This window comes from Cherax quadricarinatus, chromosome 75, assembly GCF_038502225.1.
Source record: "Cherax quadricarinatus isolate ZL_2023a chromosome 75, ASM3850222v1, whole genome shotgun sequence".
NCBI lineage: Eukaryota > Metazoa > Arthropoda > Malacostraca > Decapoda > Parastacidae > Cherax > Cherax quadricarinatus.
Window position 1 is genome coordinate 16805106 of NC_091366.1, and position 25058 is coordinate 16830163.

The window sequence follows — 25058 nt, forward strand, 5'->3', positions numbered from 1 at the left end:
ATATAACAGAGTTGAAAGTCGTCAATATATAACAGAGTTGAAGGTCGTCAATATATAACAAAGTTGAAGGTCGTCAATATATAACAGAGTTGAAGGTCGTCAATATATAACAGAGTTGAAGGTCGTCAATTTATAACAAAGTTGAAGGTCGTCAATATATAACAGAGTTGAAGGTCGTCAATATATAACAGAGTTGAAGGTCGTCAATTTATAACAAAGTTGAAGGTCGTCAATATATAACAGAGTTGAAGGTCGTCAATTTATAACAAAGTTGAAGGTAGTCAATATATAACAGAGTTGAAGGTCGTCAATATATAACAGAGTTGAAGGTCGTCAATATATAACAGAGTTGAAAGTCGTCAATATATAACAGAGTTGAAGGTCGTCAATATATAACAAAGTTGAAGGTCGTCAATATATAACAGAGTTGAAGGTCGTCAATATATAGCAAAGTTGAAGGTCGTCAATATATAGCAAAGTTGAAGGTCGTCAATATATAACAAAGTTGAAGGTCGTCAATATATAACAAAGTTGAAGGTCGTCAATATATAACAAAGTTGAAGGTCGTCAATATATAACAAAGTTGAAGGTCGTCAATATATAACAGAGTTGAAGGTCGTCAATATATAACAAAGTTGAAGGTCGTCAATATATAACAGAGTTGAAGGTCGTCAATATATAACAGAGTTGAAGGTCGTCAATATATAACAGAGTTGAAGGTCGTCAATATATAACAGAGTTGAAGGTCGTCAATATATAACAGAGTTGAAGGTCGTCAATATATAACAGAGTTGAAGGTCGTCAATATATAACAAAGTTGAAGGTCGTCAATATATAACAGAGTTGATGGTCGTCAATATATAACAAAGTTGAAGGTCGTCAATATATAACAGAGTTAAAGGTCGTCAATATATAACAGAGTTGAAGGTCGTCAATATATAACAGAGTTGAAGGTCGTCAATATATAACAGAGTTGAAGGTCGTCAATATATAACAGAGTTGAAGGTCGTCAATATATAACGAAGTTGAAGGTCGTCAATATATAACAGAGTTGAAGGTCGTCAATATATAACAGAGTTGAAGGTCGTCAATATATAACAAAGTTGAAGGTCGTCAATATATAACAGAGTTGAAGGTCGTCAATATATAACAGAGTTGAAGGTCGTCAATATATAACAGAGTTGAAGGTCGTCAATATATAACAGAGTTGAAGGTCGTCAATATATAAGATTGAAGGTCGTCAATGTATAAGAGAGTTGAAGGTCGTCAATTTATAACAAAGTTGAAGGTCGTCAATATATAACAGAGTTGAAGGTCGTCAATATATAACAGAGTTGAAGGTCGTCAATATATAACAGAGTTGAAGGTCGTCAATTTATAACAAAGTTGAAGGTCGTCAATATATAAGATTGAAGGTCGTCAATGTATAAGAGAGTTGAAGGTCGTCAATATATAACAGAGTTGAAGGTCGTCAATGTATAAGAGAGTTAAAGGTCGTCAATATATAACAGAGTTGAAGGTCGTCAATGTATAAGAGAGTTGAAAGTCGTCAATATATAACAGAGTTGAAGGTCGTCAATGTATAAGAGAGTTGAAGGTCGTCAATGTATAAGAGAGTTGAAGGTCGTCAATATATAACAGAGTTGAAGGTCGTCAATGTATAAGAGAGTTGAAAGTCGTCAATATATAACAGAGTTGAAGGTCGTCAATATATAACAGAGTTGAAGGTCGTCAATGTATAAGAGTTGAAAGTCGTCAATATATAACAGAGTTGAAGGTCGTCAATATATAACAGAGTTGAAGGTCGTCAATATATAACATAGTTGAAGGTCGTCAATATATAAGAGTTGAAGGCTGTCAATATATAACATAGTTGAAGGTCGTCAATATATAACAGAGTTGAAGGTCGTCAATATATAACAGAGTTGAAGGTCGTCAATGTATAAGAGAGTTGAAGGTCGTCAATATATAACAGAGTTGAAGGTCGTCAATGTATAAGAGAGTTGAAAGTCGTCAATATATAACAGAGTTGAAGGTCGTCAATATATAAGAGTTGAAGGTCGTCAATGTATAAGAGTTGAAAGTCGTCAATATATAACAGAGTTGAAGGTCGTCAATATATAACAGAGTTGAAGGTCGTCAATATATAACAGAGTTGAAGGTCGTCAATATATAACAGAGTTAAAGGTCGTCAATATATAAGATTGAAAGTCGTCAATGTATGAGAGAGTTGAAGGTCGTCAATGTATGAGAGAGTTGAAGGTCGTCAATGTATGAGAGAGTTGAAGGTCGTCAATGTATAAGACAGAGACTCAGCCAGAGACAGAGGATGACGACACAAATATATACACAACTTTGTACAGTCATCACCATAAGAGGAGAAATAATATGATTTTTTGGGAAGGTGGGCCGTCTCCCACCGAGGCTGTGTGACCTGAAGAACAACAAATCTTTTCTTCTTTTTACATATAATAATGTATACAGGAGACGGGGTTACTAGCCCCTTCAGGCACAAATGAAGGAGGAAGGATTCTTTTCCACTTCCTCATTACAAAATAATACAATAATAGTCAGGTGGAACACTTCATTTAATGTGTTAACTGAATCATCTACAGTGGCAATGTAGACGAAAAATGTTGAACAAACTTTAACTGCAGCAATGTTACTTATACAGGACATTTTTTACACACACACATTTCGAGGCCAAGAGCTATGACCCGACCCCTGTAACCACAAGTAGGTGAGTGCACACACATACATATACATATTTAATATATATATATATATATATATATATATATATATATATATATATATATATATATATATATATATATGTCGTGCCGAATAGGTAAAACTTGTGATTTTAACTTATATAAAAACTCTCTTCTTGCCGAATAAGGCAAGCGAAAAATTGTGTTTGCAATAATTTCGCAAAAATCATTCTGAACCTAATGAAAAAAAATATATTTCATTGTGTTTGTTTATTATTAAATTATTGTAAACTTATCTAAAATATATTTAGTTGGATTAGGCTAAATTAAATTGTGCTTGTTATAATAAGGTTGGGTAAGTTTTCTAAGCTTCTTTTGGTACAAAATTATTTATTTTTACGTTAACATAAATGAAAAATATATCTTTAAACGTGTAAGAGAAAATTTTAGAAAGGACTTAATTTTAAACGAGTTCTTGCTAAGTGCACGAAAGCCCTCCACCAGATATATACAGGTATAAATAATATGTGCAGATAGAATAGTAAGCGTACACGACGGTGACAAGTGGCAAAGCAGAATCCAGTGTGCATCGTACTCAACCAGCAGCTAGGCAAGTCTGCCAATGCATACCGCAAGTGAATCACATTGTTTCTGCTTTAGCGAGCTTCTCTGTGATTGGCCTATGAACCAAGGTACTGATTTAACGGCGGGTACCCTACTGATCGTTAAAACCTTAGGAGGCATCCTATAATGGGAGTGTGACGTACATAGAATAAACTGTAACATACTCTTTGCATGCCACAGAAGTCCTTGACCATCTTACTCACATCATCGTAAAGGAACAGGTGTTGTTGATGACCAAGAGATGTTATCTTGGTCTTGTAAGCATTTTGTGATACCACCTGTTTACTATGTTACTGCACATATATATATATATATATATATATATATATATATATATATATATATATATATATATATATATATATATATATATATATATATATATATATATATATATATAACAACACTGCACAAGCCAAGGATTCGAACCCATGTTGTACTGGCCTGCCTAATGGTAAGCGAGAACCACATGACGCTTTAAACCACAGGACCACCCAACCCTACAAGAATGGTGCAGCCAGAAATGCTAGCTGTTGGGCCGCCATCCGAGGGCATACGGAGGTGTGGGAACTTCTAAGCTAATTTCATTCTCATCCCTGTTTGGTGTACTAGCCTCACGAGCAGTATTTATATATTATTGTAACCAAGAACGAGAGGTATTGATCAACAACAACACTGTGCTAGCCAATGATTCGAACCCATGTTGTTGTTGATCAATACCACTCGTTGGTGGTTACAATAATATATAAATACTGCTCGTGAGGCTAGTACACCAAACAGGGATGAGAATGAAATTAGCTTAGAAGTTCCCACACCTCCGTATGCCCTCGGATGGCGGCCCAACAGCTAGCATTTCTGGCTGCGCCATTCTTGTAGGGTTGGGTGGTCCTGTGGTTTAAAGCGTCATGTGGTTCTCGCTTACCATTAGGCAGGCCAGTACAACATGGGTTCGAATCCTTGGCTTGCGCAGTGGTCCAGTGACTCTCAAGCTGGTCCTAGTAGCATTAAAAGACAAAGAAGGGAAGTAACCCAAGAGAAGGCTTTGCTACCTAAAGTCTTTATAGAGGGCTTTCCCCTTCCAAACACTAACTCCTCCCTCTTTCCTCTTCCCTATCTTCCAGAAGCCAGCATTAGTCTTCAATAAATGTATGTAAAACTTACATAATTGTTAAAAAAAATAATTTTTTTTTGTGAATATTTTTGTCTGGAACGGATTAATTGTGTTTCCATTAATTCTTATGGGAAATATTAATTCGGTTTTCGGCCATTTCGGTTATCGGCCGACCTACTGGAACAGATTACGGCCGATAACAGAGGATCCACTGCATATGTGTGTATATATATATATATATATATATATATATATATATATATATATATATATATATATATATATATATATATATATATATATTGGTAGGAATAGCTTTTACTGGTGTTGGTAAGTGAACCTTAAGTGAACCTTAGGAGGACGTTTCGGTTGGTTCTGGACCATTGTCATATCATAACTGAACGAAAATAAGACAGAGAAGGCCGGGCCGTTCTGTCTTCTGGCATTGCATTTTTCCTAGTTTAAACGTAATTCTAAATATCCTTAGATCTGTGTGACACAATCCTGATTGGACCAAGAACTTAGCCAGAAAATGGAATTGGAAACTAGAGAATTTTTCGGTTCATCTTGTGCCGAAACATCATCTAGTCAACTTTTTAAATTAGTTAGCGCTGAAAGTTTTCTATCAACAAACTTTGACTTGTATTTTTATGAGTTATAAATTTCACGAGGTGCATTTACTGAAAGGTAAAAATCTTAAATACAAACACTATGAAAAAAACTATAAAAACTTTAATACTGTTTTCCGATATTTTCAGGTTTTGAAGATATGAGAGGAGAGTTTAGAAGCTTATTTGAAGCTTATGATGAGAAGGTCAGTGTTTACAAGACTCAAGTGGATAACATCACCACCCATCTGGCTACGTCTGAGGAGGAAATAAACAACAGTAAGTCTGTGTAAACTCTGAATCAACGGTATGAGGATATAATGGTCATAATGTACAAAAAGGTACAATACCAAGACTTTAATAATACAATTACTTCTACTATTTCCACTGTTACTTCTTGTTTTTCCTCTCGGTGTCCCTTCCCTGTCCCCCTTACTGTGTTAGTGTGACTTTAAATCGTCCAAATCGGACCGAAACGTCGTCGAAAGCTTTTCTCTCTATACATGCGGCTTATTTGTGAATCTAATGGTTATAATCATAATCTTAACTTATAAAGTAGCAGAGTGGTAAGCCAGTGGAAGGCCTCGGTCAGATGACCAAAAATTCCAGCTGCGGGTCATCGAATGACTAAGACCCGCGTCAGGAAACACTTGTTTCCTGACGAAACTTACCTAACCTAACTCTGAATCACAAAACCTGTGTTTAAGACACCAATGCAACACCTGGGTATTTCCTCTGATGAGAAGTATCGCCTGCAAAGCAGGCTTTTGCAGTCTAATACAGAGGTGACTTTCATACTGGAAACCATAAAAGGGGTGAAGAGGTTAAGAACTCAGTGCTTAGTACCATCGCCAAATTTGATTAATCTAAATTAGAGACTTAGGTAAGTAAAATTCCACTGAAAAGAGGACACAGGTGACCCGCCACTGCAGCTTTTGATCATATAAGCGAAGCCTTCCGCTGGCGAAAGTATATTTACGAAAATATCACTACCAGCAGGATTCGAACCCATGCTGATTGCTGTCACGAGTGTGGCTTAGCTCCCACCATGACACCTTAAGCTACTTAGCCACGGATGTCTCAAGACTCTAGGTAGCATGGTGACAAGCTATGTTTCTTCCTAGCCTCGGACACACCAGTGAGGCTCAAGAATGGTTCCCAGTTATTTCATTCTCCTCCTGTATGTTCCGACCTCACCAGGGATACTATACTCAACAAACCTCACAGAAACAAACTAATGTACACACACACACACACACACACACACACACACACACACACACACAGAATGTTCCAGAGATGGAACACAGAAACAAGAGGTCACAATTGGAAGCTGAAGACTCAGATGAGTCAAAAGGATGTTAGGAAGTATTTCTTCAGTCATAGAGTAGTTAGGAAGTGGAAGAGTCTGGTAAGCGATGTAGTGGAGGCAGGAACTATACACAGTTCTAAGACGAGGTATGATAAAGCTCATGGAGCAGGGGGAGAGAGGACCTAGTAGCGATCGGTGAAGAGGCGGGGGCAGAAGCTGAGTCTCGACCCCTGCAACCACAATTAGGTGAGTACAATTAGGTGAGAACACACACACACACACACACACACACACACACACACACACACACACACACACACACTACAGCAGTCAGACAAGAGAGAGAGTGGTTGGTAGATTGCATTTTCTTGGACTGTAAGAAAGCACTTGATACAGTTCCGCACAAGAGATTAGTGCAAAAACTGGAGGACCGGGCAGGGACAACAGGGAAGGCTTTACAATGGATCAGGAAATACCTGTCAGGTAGACAAAAGCGAGGTTTCAGAGTGGGCGCCTGTGACGAGCGGGGTTCCACAGGGGTAAGTTCTAGGACAGGTGCTGTTTCTGGTTTTTGTGAACGACACGACGGAAGGAATAGACTTAAGTGTCTCTGTTTCCAGATGATGTAGAGTTGATCAGAAGAATTTAATCGGACGAGGACCAGGCAGAACTACAAAGGGATGTGGACAGGCTGCAGGCCTGGTCCAGGAAACAGGCTCCTGGAGTTCAACCCTGCCAACTGCATAGTCATGAAGATCGGGGAAGGGCAAAAAAATCCGCCAGAGTATAGGTTAGGTGACGGCAAACCTCACTCAAGGTAAAGGATCTTGGGCGAAACATTCAAGACTCTGTACACCGTGTACGCCAGGACCATATTAGAGTATGTAGCATCAGATTGGAACCGTCACCTGGTCAAGCACGTCAAGAAATTAAAGTTCAAAGGTTTGTAACAAGACTAGTTCCAGGTTAAGAGAAATCGGCCTGACGACACTGGAGGACAGGAGGGTTAGGGGAGACATGATAACGACATACATAATGCTGCGAGGAATTGACAATGTGGACAGAGACAGGATGTTCCAGAAATGGGACACAGAAACGAAGGGTTACAATTGGAAATTGAATACTCAGATGAGTCAAATAGATGTTGGGAAGTATTTCTTCATTCATAGAGTTGTCAGGAGTGGAATAGCCTGGCAAGTGGTTCAGTGGAAGCAGAAGCCGTACATAGTTTTAAGACGAGGTATTATAAAGCTCATGGAGCAGGGAGAGAGGACCTTTCAGCGATCAGTGAAGTGGCGGGGCCAGGAGCTATGAATCGACCCCAGCAACCAAGAATAGATGAGTAAAATGTGAGCAGTCACGAAAGCGCTTGGAATTTCACTATTCTTTGTTGTTTTGCATATATATATATATATATATATATATATATATATATATATATATATATATATATATATATATATATATATATATATATATATATATATTATTGTGACCACGAAGGAGTGGTATTGATCAATAACAAAACTGCACTAGCCAACGACTCGACCCCATACTCTTAAGGATCGTATGGTCCAGTGGATTAGGGCGTCATGCGTTTTCGCCCACCAGGAGGCAGGCCAAAGCAGCATGGGTTCGAGTCCTTGGCTAGTGCAATGTTGTTTTTATATATATATATATATATATATATATATATATATATATATATATATATATATATATATATATATATATATATATATATACATTTATATAAAATATATACTATTTATATATATCTTTCCTCCTTAAGCCTCCTCCTAAAATGCTGGGAACAATGGGCTAGTAACCCCTTCTCCTGTACACATTCACTAACAAAAATAGAAGAAAAACTTTATAAAACTGGGATGCTTGAATGTGCATGGATGTAGTGCGGATGATAAGAAAGAGATGACTGTTGATGTTATGAATGAAAAGAAGATGGATGTCCTGGCCCTAAGCAAAACAAAACTGAAGGGGGTAGGTGAGTTTCAGTGGGGAGAAATAAATGGATTAAGTCAGAAGTATCTGAGAGAGTTAGAGCTAAGGAAGGGGAAGCAATAATGTTGAAGGACCAGTTATGGAAGGAGAAGAGGGAATACAAATGTGTAAATTCAATGATTATGTGGATTAAAATAAGGGTTGGACGCGAAAAGTGGGTCATAATAAGCGTGTGTGCACCTGGAGAAGAGAGGAGTGTAGAGGAGAGAGAGAGTTTTTGGGAGATGTTAAGCGAATGTATAGGAGCCTTTGAACCAAATGATAATGGGAGAACTTTGATTGAACTTTATATAGAAAGGGGTTTAGTTATAAGTAATAAATATTTTAAGAAAACGAGGATAAATAAGTATACAAGATATGATGTAGGGCGTAATGACAGTAGATATAAACAACTATTGGAGGATAAATGGGCTAATGAGAGCATAGGCAATGGGGTCGAAGAGGTATGGGGTAGGTTTAAAAATGTCGTGTTATAGTGTTCAGCAGAAGTTTGTGGTTACAGGAAAGTGGGTGCGGGAGGGAAGAGGAGCGATTGGTGGAATGATGATGTAAAGAGAGTAGTAAGGGATAAAAAGTTAGCACATGAGAGGTTTTTACAAAGTAGAAGTGATGCAAGGAGGGAAGAGTATATGGAGAAAAAGAGGGAGGTTAAGAGAGTGGTGAAGCAATGTAAAAAGAGAGCAAATGAGAGAGTGGGTGAGATGTTATCAACAAATTTTTTTGAAAATAAGAAAAAGTTTTGGAGTGAGATTAACAAGTTAAGGAAGCCTAGAGAACAAATGGATTTGTCAGTTAAAAATAGGAGAGGAGAGTTATTAAATGGAGAGGTAAAGGTGTCGGGAAGATGAATGGAATATTTTAAGGAATTTTTAAATGTTGATGAAGATAGGGAGACTGATTTCCTGATTAGGGCAAGGAGGAATAACATCTTGTAGGAGTGAAGAGGAGCCAGTTGTGAGTGTGGGGATAGTTCGTGAGGCAGTGAGTAGAATGACAGGCGGTAAGGCAGCTGGGATTGATGGGATAAAGATAGATATGATAAAAACAGGTGGGGATATAGTTTTGGAGTGGTTGGTGCGTTTTTTAATAAATGTATGAAAGTGGGTAAGGTACCTAGGGACTGACAGAGAGCATGCATAGTTCCTTTGTATAAAAGCAAAGGGGACAAAAGAGAGTGTAAAAATTATTGGGAGCAAGTCTGTTGAGTACACCTGGTAAAATATATGGCTGAATTATTATTGAAAGAGTTAAGAGTAAGATGGAGAGTAGGACAGCAGATGAACAAGGAGGCTTTAGGAAAGGTAGGGGGTGTGTGGACCAGGTGTTTACAGTGAAACATATAGGTGAACATTTATGGATTTGGAAAAGGAGTATGACAGGGTGGATAGGGGGGCAATGTGGCAGATGTTGCGGGTGTATGGTATAGGAGGTAGGTTACTGAAGAGATAAGATAAGATTTCGTTCGAATTTTTAACCCCGGAGGGTTAGCCACCCAGGATAACCCAAGTCAGTGCGTCATCGAGGACTGTCTAACTTATTTCTGTTGGGGTCCTCAATCTTGTCTCCCAGGATGCGACCCACGCCAGTCGACTAACACCCAGGTACCTATTTGCTGCTAGGTGAACAGGACAACAGGTGTAAGGAAACGTGTCGAAATGTTTCCACCCGCCGGGAATCGAACCCGGGCCCTCCGTGTGTGCAACGGGAGCTTTAACCACCAGGCCACCGGGCCACAATGAAGAGTTTTTACGAGGATAGTGAGGCTCAAGTTAGAGTATGCAGGAGAAAGGGAGATTATTTCCCAGTAAAAGTAGGCCTTAGAAAAGGATGTGTGATGTCACCGTGGTTGTTCAATATATTTATAGATGGGGTTATAAGAGAAGTGAATGTGAGGGTCTTGGCAAGAGGTGTGGAGTTAAAAGATAAAGAATCACACACAAAGTGGGAGTTGTCACAGTTGCTCTTTGCTGATGACACTGTGCTCTTGGGAGATTCTGAAGAGAAGTTGCAGAGGTTGGTTGATGAATTTGGTAAGGTATGTAAAAGAAGAAAATTAAAAGTGAATATAGGAAGGAGTAAGGTGATGAGGATAACAAAAAGATTAGGTGAAGAAAGATTGGATGTCAGATTGGAGGGAGAGAGTATGGAGGAGGTGAATGTATTCAGATATTTAGGAGTCGACGTGTCAGCAGATGGGTCTATGAAGGATAAGGTGAATCGTAGAATTGATGAGGGGAAAAGGGTGAGGGGTGCACTTGGGATTCTGTGGAGACAAAGAAGTTTGTCTGTGGAAGCAAAGAGGGGAATGTGTGAGAGTATAGTTTTACCAACGCTCTTATATGGGTGTGAAGCATGGGTGATGAATGTTGCAGCGAGGAGAAGGCTGGAGGCAGTGGAGATGTCATGTCTGAGGGCAATGTGTGGTGTGAATATAATGCAGAGAATTCGTAGTTTGGAAATTAGGAGGAGGTGCAGGATTGCCAAAACTATTATCCAGAGGGCTGAGGAGAGGTTGTTGAGGTGGTTCAGACATGTAGAGAGAATGGAACAAAACAGAATGACTTGACGTGCTGTTGGAGTGTGAGTAAAGTAATATTTATGAAGGGATTCTGGGAAACCTGCAGGCCGGAGATGGGAAGTACAGTGTCGGCACTCTGAAAGAGGGGTGTTAATGTTGCAGTTTTATAAACTGTAGTGTAAGTGCGCCTCGGGCAAGACAGTGATGGAGTGAATGATGATGAAAGTTTTTCTTTTTCGGGCCACCCTGCCTTGGTGGGAATCGGCCGATGTGTTAATAATAATATATATATATATATATATATATATATATATATATATATATATATATATATATATATATATATATATATATATATATATATATATTATATATACAAACACACACACACACACACACACACACATATATACAACATTGTATGCAATAATACAACTTTTTCATTTTAAGGAATAATAAAAACGATGGAGGAGTTGGAAAGAGTGCAGAGTGAGCAAGAAGAGAGACTCGACACGTGCAGGTCTGAGGTCAACTCCCTCAGAACACACATCACTAACTTAGAGACCCCGATCATCAGTAAGTAGTCTGTGTACAAGTTACTAATGTATTGACAAGTGCTGTGCTATCCAAGTTCCTTTAAGAGACTACTGAGTTCCCCTGTCTCCTAATGTCATGTTTATTTGTCCAGTATAATCTACCTTGTCCATAATTACTATCGCATTTGATTTGTCTGTTTCGTAAGGTGAAGTTCAGGATCTTCACTTAATTCATGGCATAACTTAACAAATCTTTGAGAACAATTGTGTTGCAGAGGTGTGAACTTTGCTCAGACTTGTCCATAATTACTATCGCATTTGCAGACAAACCGAATGCGATAGTAATTATGGGCACCGTAGAATATAAGGGAAAAATAATGTATTAGAAGACAGGGGAAGACAGGTAGAAGTACCAAACAGGTGTATAAAGAGGCAGGATAAACAGTGAAACTGGAGACCAAGACTGTGTGGCAGGGAAGCCTTATGTTTCTTCTACAACGTTTCGCCCAGTGTTGGATTATATCAGATGCTACATGACTTAGTTCAGCCCAACAGGGAACGTTGCAGCAGTATTAAGGGGTTTCCTTTACAACATACTATCTCTCCCCCTTCATCAAGATTCATGTCGAAAAAGTTTTAAAACTACAAGTACTTCATGTTCACATGAGATAAATAATGGCGGTGACATGACTAATAAGTATCCCTGGAGGGATAAAAATACTGACAGAATTATTTTCCTTATTTGAAAATTGAGACACTTATGCAACATATGGGAATCTTTATTAAGGAAACGTTTCGCCACACAGTGGCTTCATCAGTCCAATACAAAGCAGAGAGGGGCTACGAGAGGAGGAGTTTGAGATAATCCGTCTCTCAGCCTGGGATCTTTGTGTTCAGTCCATCAATCTTGTAAAAAGAGTGATGGACTGAACACATCAATTCAAGGCTGAGGGACTGATTACCTTAATGTCCTCCTCTAGTTACCCCTCTCTGCTTTGTATTGGACTGATGAAGCCACTGTGTGGCGAAACGTTTCCTTAATAAAGATTCTTATATGTTGCATAAGTGTCTCAATCTTCAAAACTTATATTGTAAGGAAAATAATTCTGTCAGCATCTTCATCCCTCCAGGGATACTTAATAGTCATGTCACCGCCATTATTTATCTCATGTGAACATGAAGTACTTGTAGTTTTAAACGTCAGAGTATAAGAGCATAAGAGTATAAGAGTATAAGAACATTAAAATGGTATAAAATACCGACAGGTTGTTAGGTAAGACACATATGCAACAGTTGGGTATCTTTATTATGAAACGTTTCGCCTACACAGTAGGCTTCTTCAGTCAAGTACAGAAAAGTTGATAGAAGCAGAAGATACTTGAAGACGATGTAATCAGTCCATCACCCTTAAAGTTTTGAGGTGGTCAGTCCCTCCAGACTGAGGGACTGACCACCTCAAAACTTTAAGGGTGATGGACTGATTACATCGTCTTCAAGTATCTTCTGCTTCTATCAACTTTTCTGTACTTGACTGAAGAAGCCTACTGTGTAGGCGAAACGTTTCATAATAAAGATACCCAACTGTTGCATATGTGTCTTACCTAACAAGAGTATAAGAGTATAAGAGTATAAGAGTATAAGATAGGGACCAGCCGAGGGAGTTAACAAGACGTGGAAGACAGGAAGGGGAACTAGTGGACGGAAGTATCTCGGAGTTGTAATTACTTGATGTTGATCCCCGGTACACCCTCTAGGTAGACTCAAGGTAGACTCGAGGTAGACTCGAGGTAGACTCGAGGTAGACTCGAGGTAGACTCAGGGTAAACTCAAGGTAGACTCAAGGTAGACTCGAGGAAGACTCAAGGAAGACTCGAGGTAAACTCGATGTAGACTCGAGGTAGACTCAAGGTAAACTCAAGGTAGACTCAAGGTAGACTCAAGGTAGACTCAAGGTAGACTCGAGGTAGAGTCAAGGTAGACTCAAGGTAGACTCGAATTAGACTCGAGGTAGACTCGAGGTAGATTCATGGTAAACTCAAGGTAGACTCAAGGTAGACTCAAGGTAGACTCAAGGTAGACTCGAGGTAGAGTCAAGGTAGACTCAAGGTAGACTCGAATTAGACTCGAGGTAGACTCGAGGTAGATTCATGGTAAACTCAAGGTAGACTCAAGGTAGACTCAAGGTAGACTCAAGGTAGACTCGAGGTAGACTCAAGGTAGACTCAAGGTAGACTCGAGGATGACTCAAGGTAGACTCGAGGTAAACTCGATGTAGACTCGATGTAGACTCAAGGTAAACTCAAGGTAAACTCAAGGTAGACTCAAGGTAGACTCGAGGTAGACTCAAGGTAGGCTCAAGGTAGACTCCAGGTAGGCTCAAGGAAGACTCAAGGAAGACTCAGGGTAGAATCAAGGTAAACTTCAGGTAGGCTCAAGGTAGACTCAAGGTAGACTCAAGGTAGACTCCAAGTAGACTCCAAGTAGACTCCAGGGAAACTCAAGGTAGACTCATGAGACTCCAGGTAGACTCCAAATAGACTCCAGATTGACTCCAGGTAGACTCCAGGTAGACTCAAGGTAGATTTAAGGTAGACTCTAGGTAAACTCAAGAGACTCAAGGTAGACTGAAGATACACTCAAGGTAGACTCAAGGTAGACTCCAGGTAGACTCCAAGCAGACTCCGGGTAGACTCCAGGTAGACTCCAAGTAGACTCCAGGTAGACTCCAGGTAGACTCCAGGTAGACTCCAGGTAGACTCAAGGTAGACTCAAGGTAGACTCTAGATAGACTCCAGGTAGATTCAAAGTAGACTTCAAGTAGACTCCAAATAGACTCCAACTAGACTCCAGGTAGACTCCATATTGACTCAAGGTAGACCCCAGGTAGACTCCAGGTAGACTCCAGGCAGAGTTGAGATAGAGTCCAGGTAGACTCCAGGTAAACTCAAGAGACTCAAGGTAGACTCAAGATATACTCCAGATTGACTCAAGGTAGACTCCAGGCAGACTCCAAGTAGACTGAGTGTAGGCTCCAGGTAGACTCGAGGTGGACTCAAGGTAGACTCAAGGAAGACTCCAGGCAGACTCCAGGTAGACTAAAGGAAGACTCAAGGTACGCTTAAGGTAGACTCCAGGTAGACTCAAGGTAGACTCAAGGTAGGCCCAAGGTAGACTCAAGGTAGACTCAAAGTAGGCTCCAGGTAGACTCAAGGTAGACTCAGGGTAGACTCCAGGTAGACTCTAGGTAGATTCAAAGTAGACTCCAAGTAGACTCCAGGTAGACTCAAGGTAAACTCAAGAGACTCAAGGTAGACTCAAGATACACTCAAGGTAGACTCCAGGTAGACTCCAGGTAGACTCCAGGTAGACTCAAGGTAGACTCAAGGTAGACTCAAGGTAGACTCTAGGTAGACTCTAGGTAGACTCAAGGTAGATTCAATTAGACTCCAAGTAGACTCCAGGTAGACTCCAACTAGACTCCAGGTAGACTCCATATTGACTCAAGGTAGACTCCAGGTAGACTTCAGGCAGAGTTCAGGTAGACTCCAGGTAGATTCAAGGTAGACTCCAGGTAGACTCCAGATAAACTCAAGAGACTCAAGGTAGACTCAAGATATGCTCAAGATAGACTCCAGGCAGACTCCAGGTAGACTGAGTGTAGGCTCCAGGTAGACTCAAGGTAGATTCAAGGTGGACTCAAGGTAGACTCAAGGAAGACTCCAGGTAGACTCCAGGTAGACTCGAGGTAGACTCAAGGTAGGCTCAAGGTACACTCAAGGTAGACTCCAGGTAGACTCAAGGTAGACTCAAGGTAGACTCAAGGTAGACTCAAGGTAGACTCTAGGTAGATTCAAAGTAGACTCCAGGTAGACTCCAGGTAGACTTTAACTAGATTCCAGGTAGACTCAAGGTAGACTCGAGGTAGACTCAAGGTAGGCTCAAGGTACACTCAAGGTAGACTCCAGGTAGACTCAAGTTAGACTCCAGGCAGGCTCAAGGTAGACTCAAGGTAGACTCAAGGTAGACTCCAGGTAGACTCTAGATAGATTCAAAGTAGACTCCAAGTAGACTCCAGGTAGACTTTAACTAGACTTCAGGTAGACTCAAGGTAGACTCAAGAGACTCCAGGTAGACTCCAGGTAGACTCAAGTAGACTCAAGGTAGATTCCAGGTAGACTCAAGAAGACTCCAGGTAGACTCTAGACAGGTAGACCAAAATATAAAAGTGTGCTGGTATAGAATGACCAATGTACTGAAACTAAACAGAGTTCAACTTGAGAGGAGATGGAAATAAATGGTATAAAATACCGACACAATGGAAATATAAACACAAATGCAGTATAATGTGATCCTTTATTGACTACGTTTATGACTTGAAAAAGCCCACTGTGTGGGCGAAACGTAGTCAATAAAGGATCACATTATACTGCATTTGTGTTTATATTTCCATTGAGAGGAGATACAACATCTCAGCGTTGAAGTAGCTTAGTACTGACTTAACACTTCTAATATTCTCCACTGATATTCATAACATCTTCTCTGTTCAGTTTGTACACACTTGAAGCCACTAATTACACCAGAGATCAAATAAGACTCCTCATTCATAACAAACTTTGCAAAACTCACAATTTCACCGAAATATCTTACTTAAACGTGTAAGATATAATTTAAGTGATTACTAATAGAATAAGTTCTTAATTAACTTAGTAATAAGTTAAGTGGTATCCCCAGGACTGGTGAACATGAGCCAGCAATGGCCAGTCCCTCCATCAACCTGCGCTGCTACACAAGGTAAACTATTAAATATTGAACATTCTGATAGTATTTTTGTCCATTGACGTATGAAAATATTACCATACAAAACAATAATAATAATTTATGGTCTCACATAGGTGGTTACACCACCACAGGTGGTCAGACAGGTGGCTACACCACCACAGGTGGTTACAACACCACATGTGGTTACACCACCACACGTGATCACACAGGTGGTCACACAATTGGCTACATTACCACAGGTGGTCACACAGGTGGTTACATCATCTCAAGTGGTCACATAGGTAATCTTAGTAACACGACTGTAAACAAACCAGGGAACGGGTGGGGTTTGAATCCATGGTATGGAAAATTTTATAGGGGGTTACCTGTATGTACCTCAACATTATAAACACACAAGTAATCTCATTCGGAGACAACAGCCATATTGTTTACCGTAATCACCCCGTGTAGACATGTGAGAAAACTTAACCACCCCTGGTTCCTGCAGGTGGTTCCTTCGACCTCACAATCTTATCCATATCTATCCGAGACCAGTATAAATTGGATAGCACCCACAAGTACGGCGCTACTAATTAATTGTGGACTGTATAGATTATATTAGTTTAACTGAATGAAGGGGGGGGGGGAGGTTGCACATGTATATATCCATCAAGGAAAAACACTTGTACATAATCCCACCACTTACCAGATATTCTCTGGTGGTCACTTGATGTAGCTGGATCACCCATAACCTATCCAATTACAACATACCTAACTGGTCAGTATCAGTCTTCTATGACTAGAAGGGTTACTTAACTGTGGGTGATTGATGCTCCTTATTTCCTCCATTCACTATCTCATTTCGATGTCCTGCTACACCGACACGGTTCTTATTCCAGCAGGACGAGGTATCCGTTGGTTTATCCCGGTTTAGAAGTCGTGACTCCATAAAAACTTCACTATCCTCTGGACAGGAACCACGAGGTCTAACGAGTTCATTCGGAGTAAGGCGACTTATTTCACTTCACACATTCTCTTAACTTAGCATTATTATCAGCGATTACATTACAATTCACATGACAATTTAATGTCTCATAATTATTGTGCACATTAGAGGTCATCCATTAAGATCTGAGACCGATGAGTGATGATTGAATCACGGGTATTTTTCCCCAGGACACACTCCATGGCGATGTGTCAGTCACCACTGGTCCTACCATTATTCACTAATTTTACCACTTTATTACGGTGGTCCCGTAAATCACTTTCCCTCACTCTTCACCAGGAACAGTTACGACACTTCCTATTATGAAGTGAGGCCTATATTAATCCTTAGGCCTCTGTGAACGCCAATTTCCTGATCCCATGCTTTCCCAGCCTCTTAACTCCATTCAAAACACTCCCGCTCGTCCTGCCCCATCTCGACCTCTCCCCCGCCCATCAGCGTAGGCGCAGAGCTTCCCTGTTGGTTCTAATCAATTTTCAAATACATTTCCTGACCCACATCAACACATTAAACACCTATTAGGCACTATAGCTTCGGAAATTAAATAATTTCCACACATGACAAGTGAGTGGTAACACAGGCCAGTGCGTTAACCACTCAACCAACCCCATCCTTTCCATGATTTGTGACTGTGTAAACTTAACCGGTCTGTGTACTGCATCATTCTGATAAATGTACTGTAGTACAGTGTTAACTGTAACAGTGTTGATTGTACCACTATAACTGCTCCTGTAATAACTGTAATACTCTGATGATTTTTCACAGTGATGACTGTACCACTGTAATGACTGTACCACTGATGAAATTACCACTGTGATGATTGTACCATTGTGATAACTGTAATATTGTGATGACTGTACCACTGTGATGACTGTACAATTGTGATAACTGTACCACTGTGAAGACTGTACCACTGTTATAACTGAACCATTGTTATGATTGTACCATTTTGATGACTATACCATTATGATAATTGTACAGCTGTGATGACGGTACCACTGTGACGACTGTACAACTGTGATGACTGTACGACTGTGATGACTGTACCATTATCATAATTGTACCTCTGTGATGACTGTCCCACCGTGATCACTGTACCATTGTAATAACTGTACCACTGTGATGACTGTACCACAGTGATGGTTGTATCATTGTGATGACTGTACCATTGTGATGACTGTACCACTGCAATGACTGCACCATTGTCTTGACAGTACCACTATGTTGACTGTACCATTGTGATGACAATACCACTATTATGACTGTACCATTGTGATGACTGTACCATTGTGATGACCGTACCATTGTGATAATAATACCATTATGATGACTGTACCATTGTGATGACTGCACCATTGTGATGACTGTACCACTGTGATAACTGTACCACTGTGATGACCGTACCACTATGATGACCGTACCACTGTGATGACTGTACCATTGTGATGACTGTGCCACTGTGATGACTGTACCACTGTCATAACTGCATCACTCTGATGACTGTACCACTCTGATGACTGTGCCACTATGATGACTGCACCACTGTGACGACTGTACCACTGTGATGGCTGTACCAGTGTGATGACTGTACCAGTGTGATGACTGTACCACTGTGATAATTTAGCCATTGTGATGCCTGTACTACAGTGATGACTGTATCGCTGTGATGACTGTACCACTGTGATAACTGTACCACTGTGATGACTGTGCCACTGTGATGACTGTACCACTGTGATGACTGTGCCATTGTGATGGCTGCACCACTGTGATGAGTGTACCACTGTGATGACTGTACCACTGAGATGACTGTACCACTTTGATGATTGAATCGCTGTGATGAATGTACCACTGTGATGACTGTACCACTGTGATGATTGTGCCACTGTGATGACTGCACCACTGTGATGACTGTACCACTATGATGACTGTATCGTTGTGATGACTGTAGCACTGTGAAGACTGTGTCACTGTGATGACTATACCACTGTGATGCCTGTACCACTGTGATGACTTAACCACTGTGATGAGTGTAGCACTGTGATCTCTTAACCACTGTGATGACTGTACCACTGTGATGACTGTATCGCTGTGATGACTATAGCACTGTGATGAGTGCACCACTGTGGTGAGTGTACCACTGTGATGAGTGTACCACTGTGATGACTGTACCACTGTGATGATTGTACCACTGTGATGAGTGTACCACTGTGATGACTGTACCACTGTGATGATTGTACCACTGTGATGAGTGTACCACTGTGATGAGTGTACCACTGTGATGAGTGTACCACTGTGATGAGTGTACCACTGTGATGAGTGTACCACTGTGATGAGTGTACCACTGTGATGACTGTACCACTGTGATGAGTGCACCACTATGGTGAGTGTACCACTGTGATGAGTGTAGCACTGTGATGAGTGTAGCACTGTGATGAGTGTACGACTGTGATGACTGTACCACTGTAATGAGTGTACCACTGTGATGACTGTGCCACTGTGATGACTGTACCACTGTGATGACTGTACCATTGTGATGACTGTACCACTGTGATGAGTGTACCACTGTGATGAGTGTACTACTGTGATGACTGTACCACTGTGATGAGTGTACCACTGTGATGACTGTACCACTGTGATGACTGTACAACTGTGATGAGTGTACCACTGTGATGACTGTACCACTGCGATGAGTGTACCACTGTGATGACTGTACCACTGTGATGAGTGTAGCACTGTGATGACTGTACCACTGTGATGAGTGTAGCACTGTGATGACTGTACCACTGTGATGAGTGTACCACTGTGATGACTGTACCACTGTGATGACTGTATCACTGTGATGACTGTACCACTGTGATGACTGTGCCACTGTGATGACTGTTTCGCTGTGATGACTGTACCACTGTGATGACTGTACCACTGTGATGACTGTGCTACTGTGATGACTGTACCACTGTGATGACTGTACCACTATGATGACTGTACCACTGTGATGACTGCACCACTGTGATGACTGTACCACTGTAAAGACTGTCACTGTGATGACTATACCACTGTGATGAGTGTACCACTGTGATCTCTTAACCACTGTGATGACTGTACCACTGTGATGACTGTATCGCTGTGATGACTGTACCACTGTGATGAGTGTACCACTGTGATGAGTGTACCACTGTGATGACTGTACCACTGTGATGAGTGTACCACTGTGATGAGTGTACCACTGTGATGACTGTACCACTGTGATGACTGTACCACTGTGATGACTGTACCACTGTGATGAGTGTACCACTGTGATGAGTGTAGCACTGTGATGACTGTACCACTGTGATGAGTGTACCACTGTGATGAGTGTAGTACTGTGATGACTGTACCACTGTGATGACTGTACCACTGTGATGAGTGTACCACTGTGATGAGTGTAGCACTGTGATGACTGTACCACTGTGATGAGTGTACCACTGTGATGACTGTACCACTGTGATGAGTGTACCACTGTGATGAGTGTACCACTGTGATGACTGTACCACTGTGATGACTGTACCACTGTGATGAGTGTACCACCGTGATGAGCGTACTACTGTGATGAGTGTATTACTGTGATAACTGTACCACTGTGATGACTGTACCACTGTGATGAGTGTACCACTGTGATGAGTGTACTACTGTGATGAGTGTATTACTGTGATGAGTGTACCACTGTGATGACTGTACCACTGTGATGAGTGTACCACCGTGATGAGTGTACCACTGTGATGACTGTACCACTGTGATGAGTGTACCACTGTGATGAGTGTACCACTGTGATGACTGTACCACTGTGATGAGTGTACCACCGTGATGAGTGTACTACTGTGATGAGTGTATTACTGTGATGAGTGTACCACTGTGATGACTGTACCACTGTGATGAGTGTACCACTGTGATGAGTGTACCACTGTGATGACTGTACCACTGCGATGAGTGTACCACTGCGATGACTGTACCACTGAGATGAGTGTATCACTGTGATGTCTGGGTGCCATAAGGTCACATGATGGTAACTTCACCCAGCCATCATTCACTTTACAAAAACTATTGAACAAAACACTGAAAATAGCACATTAGTGATGTCCATTCTTCTCATTATTCGTAAACAATAGAGAAATCGAAACTTTTCTCAAACCGTATCATTACCCGTTACCTGATGGACCCTGAGTTCTGCAGCCCCTGACCTCGATGTTCCCTGACCCCAATGTGTCTTGACGCCGACGTCCCCTGAACCTGACGTTTCTTAATCCCGGCGTGCCCTGAACTGTCGTCGTGCCCTGATGTGTCGTCGGGATTCTCTGTTTTCTTCAATGGTATTTGTGGAAAATATTTTAATTTTCCGAAGCTATAGTGCCTAATACGTGTTTAATGTGTTGATTTGTGTCAAAAAATGTATTATGTATTTAAAAATGGAATAGAACCAACAGGGTTCCCTCTGCACCTGCGCGGATGTGCGGGAGGGGGGAGGTCGATACGGGGCATCAGGGAGCGGGAGTGTTTGGAATGGAGTTAAGAGGCTGGGAAAGCATGGGACCAGGAAATTGGCGTTCAGGGCGGCCTAAGGTTTAATATAGGCCTCACTTCATAATAGGAAGTGTCGTAACTGTTCCTGGTGAAGAGTGGGGGAACATGATTTACGGGAGCACCGTAATAAAGTGGCAAAATTAGTGAATAATGGTAGGACCAGTGGTGACTGGCGCGTCGCCATGGAGTGTGTCCCGGGGAAAAATACCCATGATTTAATCATCACTCATCGGTCTCAGATCTTAATGGAGTGGCCTCCAATGTGTATAATAATTTTGAGACATTAAACTGTATGGTGGGCTAAGAAGTAATCAGTGATAATAACACCAAGTTAAGAGAATGTGTGAAGTGAAATGAGTCGCCGTTCTCAGAGTGAGCATCTGTTTACCTCGTGTTCCTGTCCCGAGGATAGTGAAGTTTTTATGGAGTCACGACTTCTAAACCGGGATAAACCAACGGATACCTCGTCCTGCTGGAATAAGAACCGTGTCGGTGTAGCAGGACATCGAAATGAGATGGTGAATGGAGGAAATAAGGAGCATCAGTCATCCACAGTTAAGTAACCCTTCTAGTTATAGCAGACTGATACTGGCCAGTTAGGTATGTTGTAATTGGATAGGTTATGGGTGATCCAGCTACATCAAGTGACCACCAGAGAATATCTGGTAAGTGGTGGCATTATATACAAGTGTTTTTTCCTTGATGGATATATACATGTGCAACCTACCCCCCCCCCTTCATTCAGTTAAACTAATATAATCTATACAGTCCACAATTAATTAGTAGCGCCATACTTGTGGGTGCTATACAATTTATACTGGTCTCGGATAGATATGGATAAGATTGCGAGGTCGAAGGGATCACCTGCAGTGACAAGGGGTGGATAAGTTTTCTCACATGTCTACACGGGATGTTTACGGTAAACAATATGGCTGTTGTCTCCCAATGAGATTACTCGTATGCATGTAATGTTGAGGTACATACAGGTAACCCCCTATAAAATTTTCCATAGTATTTGTGTGTTATTTATTCTATGTATTTGACGAAATCCCAAAGCAAGTTAACAACTCTTAAATAAATTATGCTATACATATATGTGTCTTTGATTCACCATTAGTCGGCACAACCGGCTCCCTCTCGTCCGATTTTACCGTTGACTGTCACTGTTCACTGTCACTGTTGTCTGTGTCACTTTTGTCAGCAACTTTCAACTGCGTCACTTTTTCCTGTCAACACTAACTGTCACTTAACTGTACCACTGCTAACTATATACCAGTTAACTGAGCAACTTATAACCGTATTATTGTTGTTACTAACAGGATGATGACTGTGTTAACGAAACTAACTATATTTCGTTATCTTGCCACTATCCACCAGTGCTGACGGCGGCAAGCGGTTCCATAGCCGTGGTAGAAGCAGGTAAATACGATAATAATATTGACTGTGAGTGGATAATAAATCTTCCAGCCGGGAACAAGATTTTACTAAAATGGATTTACATTGACATGGAGATTAAAGATAACTGCCCGTATGACTACGTAACTGTGAAGAACTTGAACACTAATCAACTAGAATATGGGTAAGTTCTAAAACAGTCTTAATAATCTTACAGAGGTAATATTACTAGTTCTTACAACATGTCCTTACTCATACTTTATAATCGTGCTCTTCTTACAGGTCTAAACCTACAAAAGGTGCCATCCCAATGGCATTCCCTGACACCCTCCGACCTTACACACACAATCTGAGTAACAGGAAACGACCGTATGCACGCAAAATAGACCCCATGCATGGCTTCCATTAGGAAATTAAACACACACACACACACACACACACACACACACACACACACACACACACAGGAGGGTCAGGGGAGACATGATAACGTCATACAAAATATTGCGTGGAATAGATAAGGTGGACAAAGACAAGATGTTCCAGATGTGGGACACAGAAACAAGGGGTCACAACAATTGGAAGCTGAAGACTCAGACGAGTCCAAGGAATGTTAGGAAGTATTTCTTCAGTCATAGAGTTGTCAGGAAGTGGAATAGTCTAGCAAGTGAGGTAGTGGAGGCAGGGACCATACATAGCTTTAAGATGAGGTATGACAAAGCTCAGGGAGCACAGCGATCAGTGTAGAGGCGGGGCCAGGAGCTGAGTTTTGACCCTGCAACCACAATTAGGTGAGTGCAATTAGGTGAGTACACATTCACAATACACACACCGACGTCCCCTGAACCTGACGTCTCTTAATCCCCGCATGCTCTGATCTGTCGTCGGGGTTCTGTATACTTTCTTCAGTGGTATTTGTGTGTTATTTATTCTATGCATTCGACGAAATCCCAAAGCAGAGGCCAGCAGCTGTGAGTCAACCCCTGCAACCACAACTGGTTGAGTACACATACACACACGGGCCAAGAAGTTGAAGGGGAAACTTATGAAGCAAGAAGACACAAGGAGAAAAAAGTGATTGAAAGTATCATAAAAGCAATATGAGAGGACGACACGACCCAGTTGACAAATTTTCTGAGAATAGGGTGGCTTGCAAGAGGAAAAAATTGGCCAGTCAAAATGATTTTCAAGGCAGAATCAGCTTGAAACAGGATCCTGCAGGAGAAAGCACACCTAAGGGGCATACCAAAGTACCAGAGGGTGTTCGTCGTCCACAACAGAACACAAGAAGGCAGAAACTGAAAGAGGGGTACAAATATGCAAGGAGACATGAGAGGCAAAGACAGAGATGAGCAGGAGAACCCAGACTCAGGAGGAAGAGCAAGTCAAGCTCCCTCATAACCACCCACAGAAGGACCTTAATCATGGCAACTCCAATGCAACTAAACAATCTAACCCAAAACCAACATTCTCTACCCTCTGCTCCCACCCCCCTCATCACAAACTTCACTCACACAGCAACCTCCAATAGTTCCCCGCCATGTCTCCTGTTCCCCCAGCCCCAACATTCTCCCCAGACCACAGTTTTAGAGAAGCTGAAGGTTTAGTATATGAATGGAATAACAAATAAATGTGAGGGGTGGCATGAAAGAATCAAGAGACATCCCCAGACTTCATAGAAATCAGAGAAACGAAGTTCACCAGGATGCTAACAGATGCAATCGTACCACTCAGATAGCAGATCCTGAGGATTTGAGGAACTGGAAGAAATGGACGAAATTGGTAAAGGGGACTACATAGTAGGTACAATTCAGTCTGGGGGGCATAACACAGTCATTGCAGAGATGTATAACCCACCACAGAGCTGCAGGATGCCAAGAGAAGAATATGAAGAGAGCTACAG

The 25058-nt window shown here is 41.2% G+C and overlaps 1 protein-coding gene across 1 annotated transcript in view; it reads left to right on the forward strand.

Moving 5' to 3' along the window:
* LOC138854924 (cubilin-like) overlaps positions 1-23339 on the forward strand; it is a gene marked incomplete at its 3' end in the record, with an annotated part of 36674 nt that extends 13335 nt beyond the window's left edge. The window contains 4 exon segments of the mRNA XM_070100833.1: positions 5208-5336; positions 11357-11482; positions 16174-16233; positions 23138-23339. Of these exon segments, the coding sequence (XP_069956934.1) occupies positions 5208-5336; positions 11357-11482; positions 16174-16233; positions 23138-23339 (517 nt within the window).
* Positions 23340-25058: the final 1719 nt, after the last annotated feature.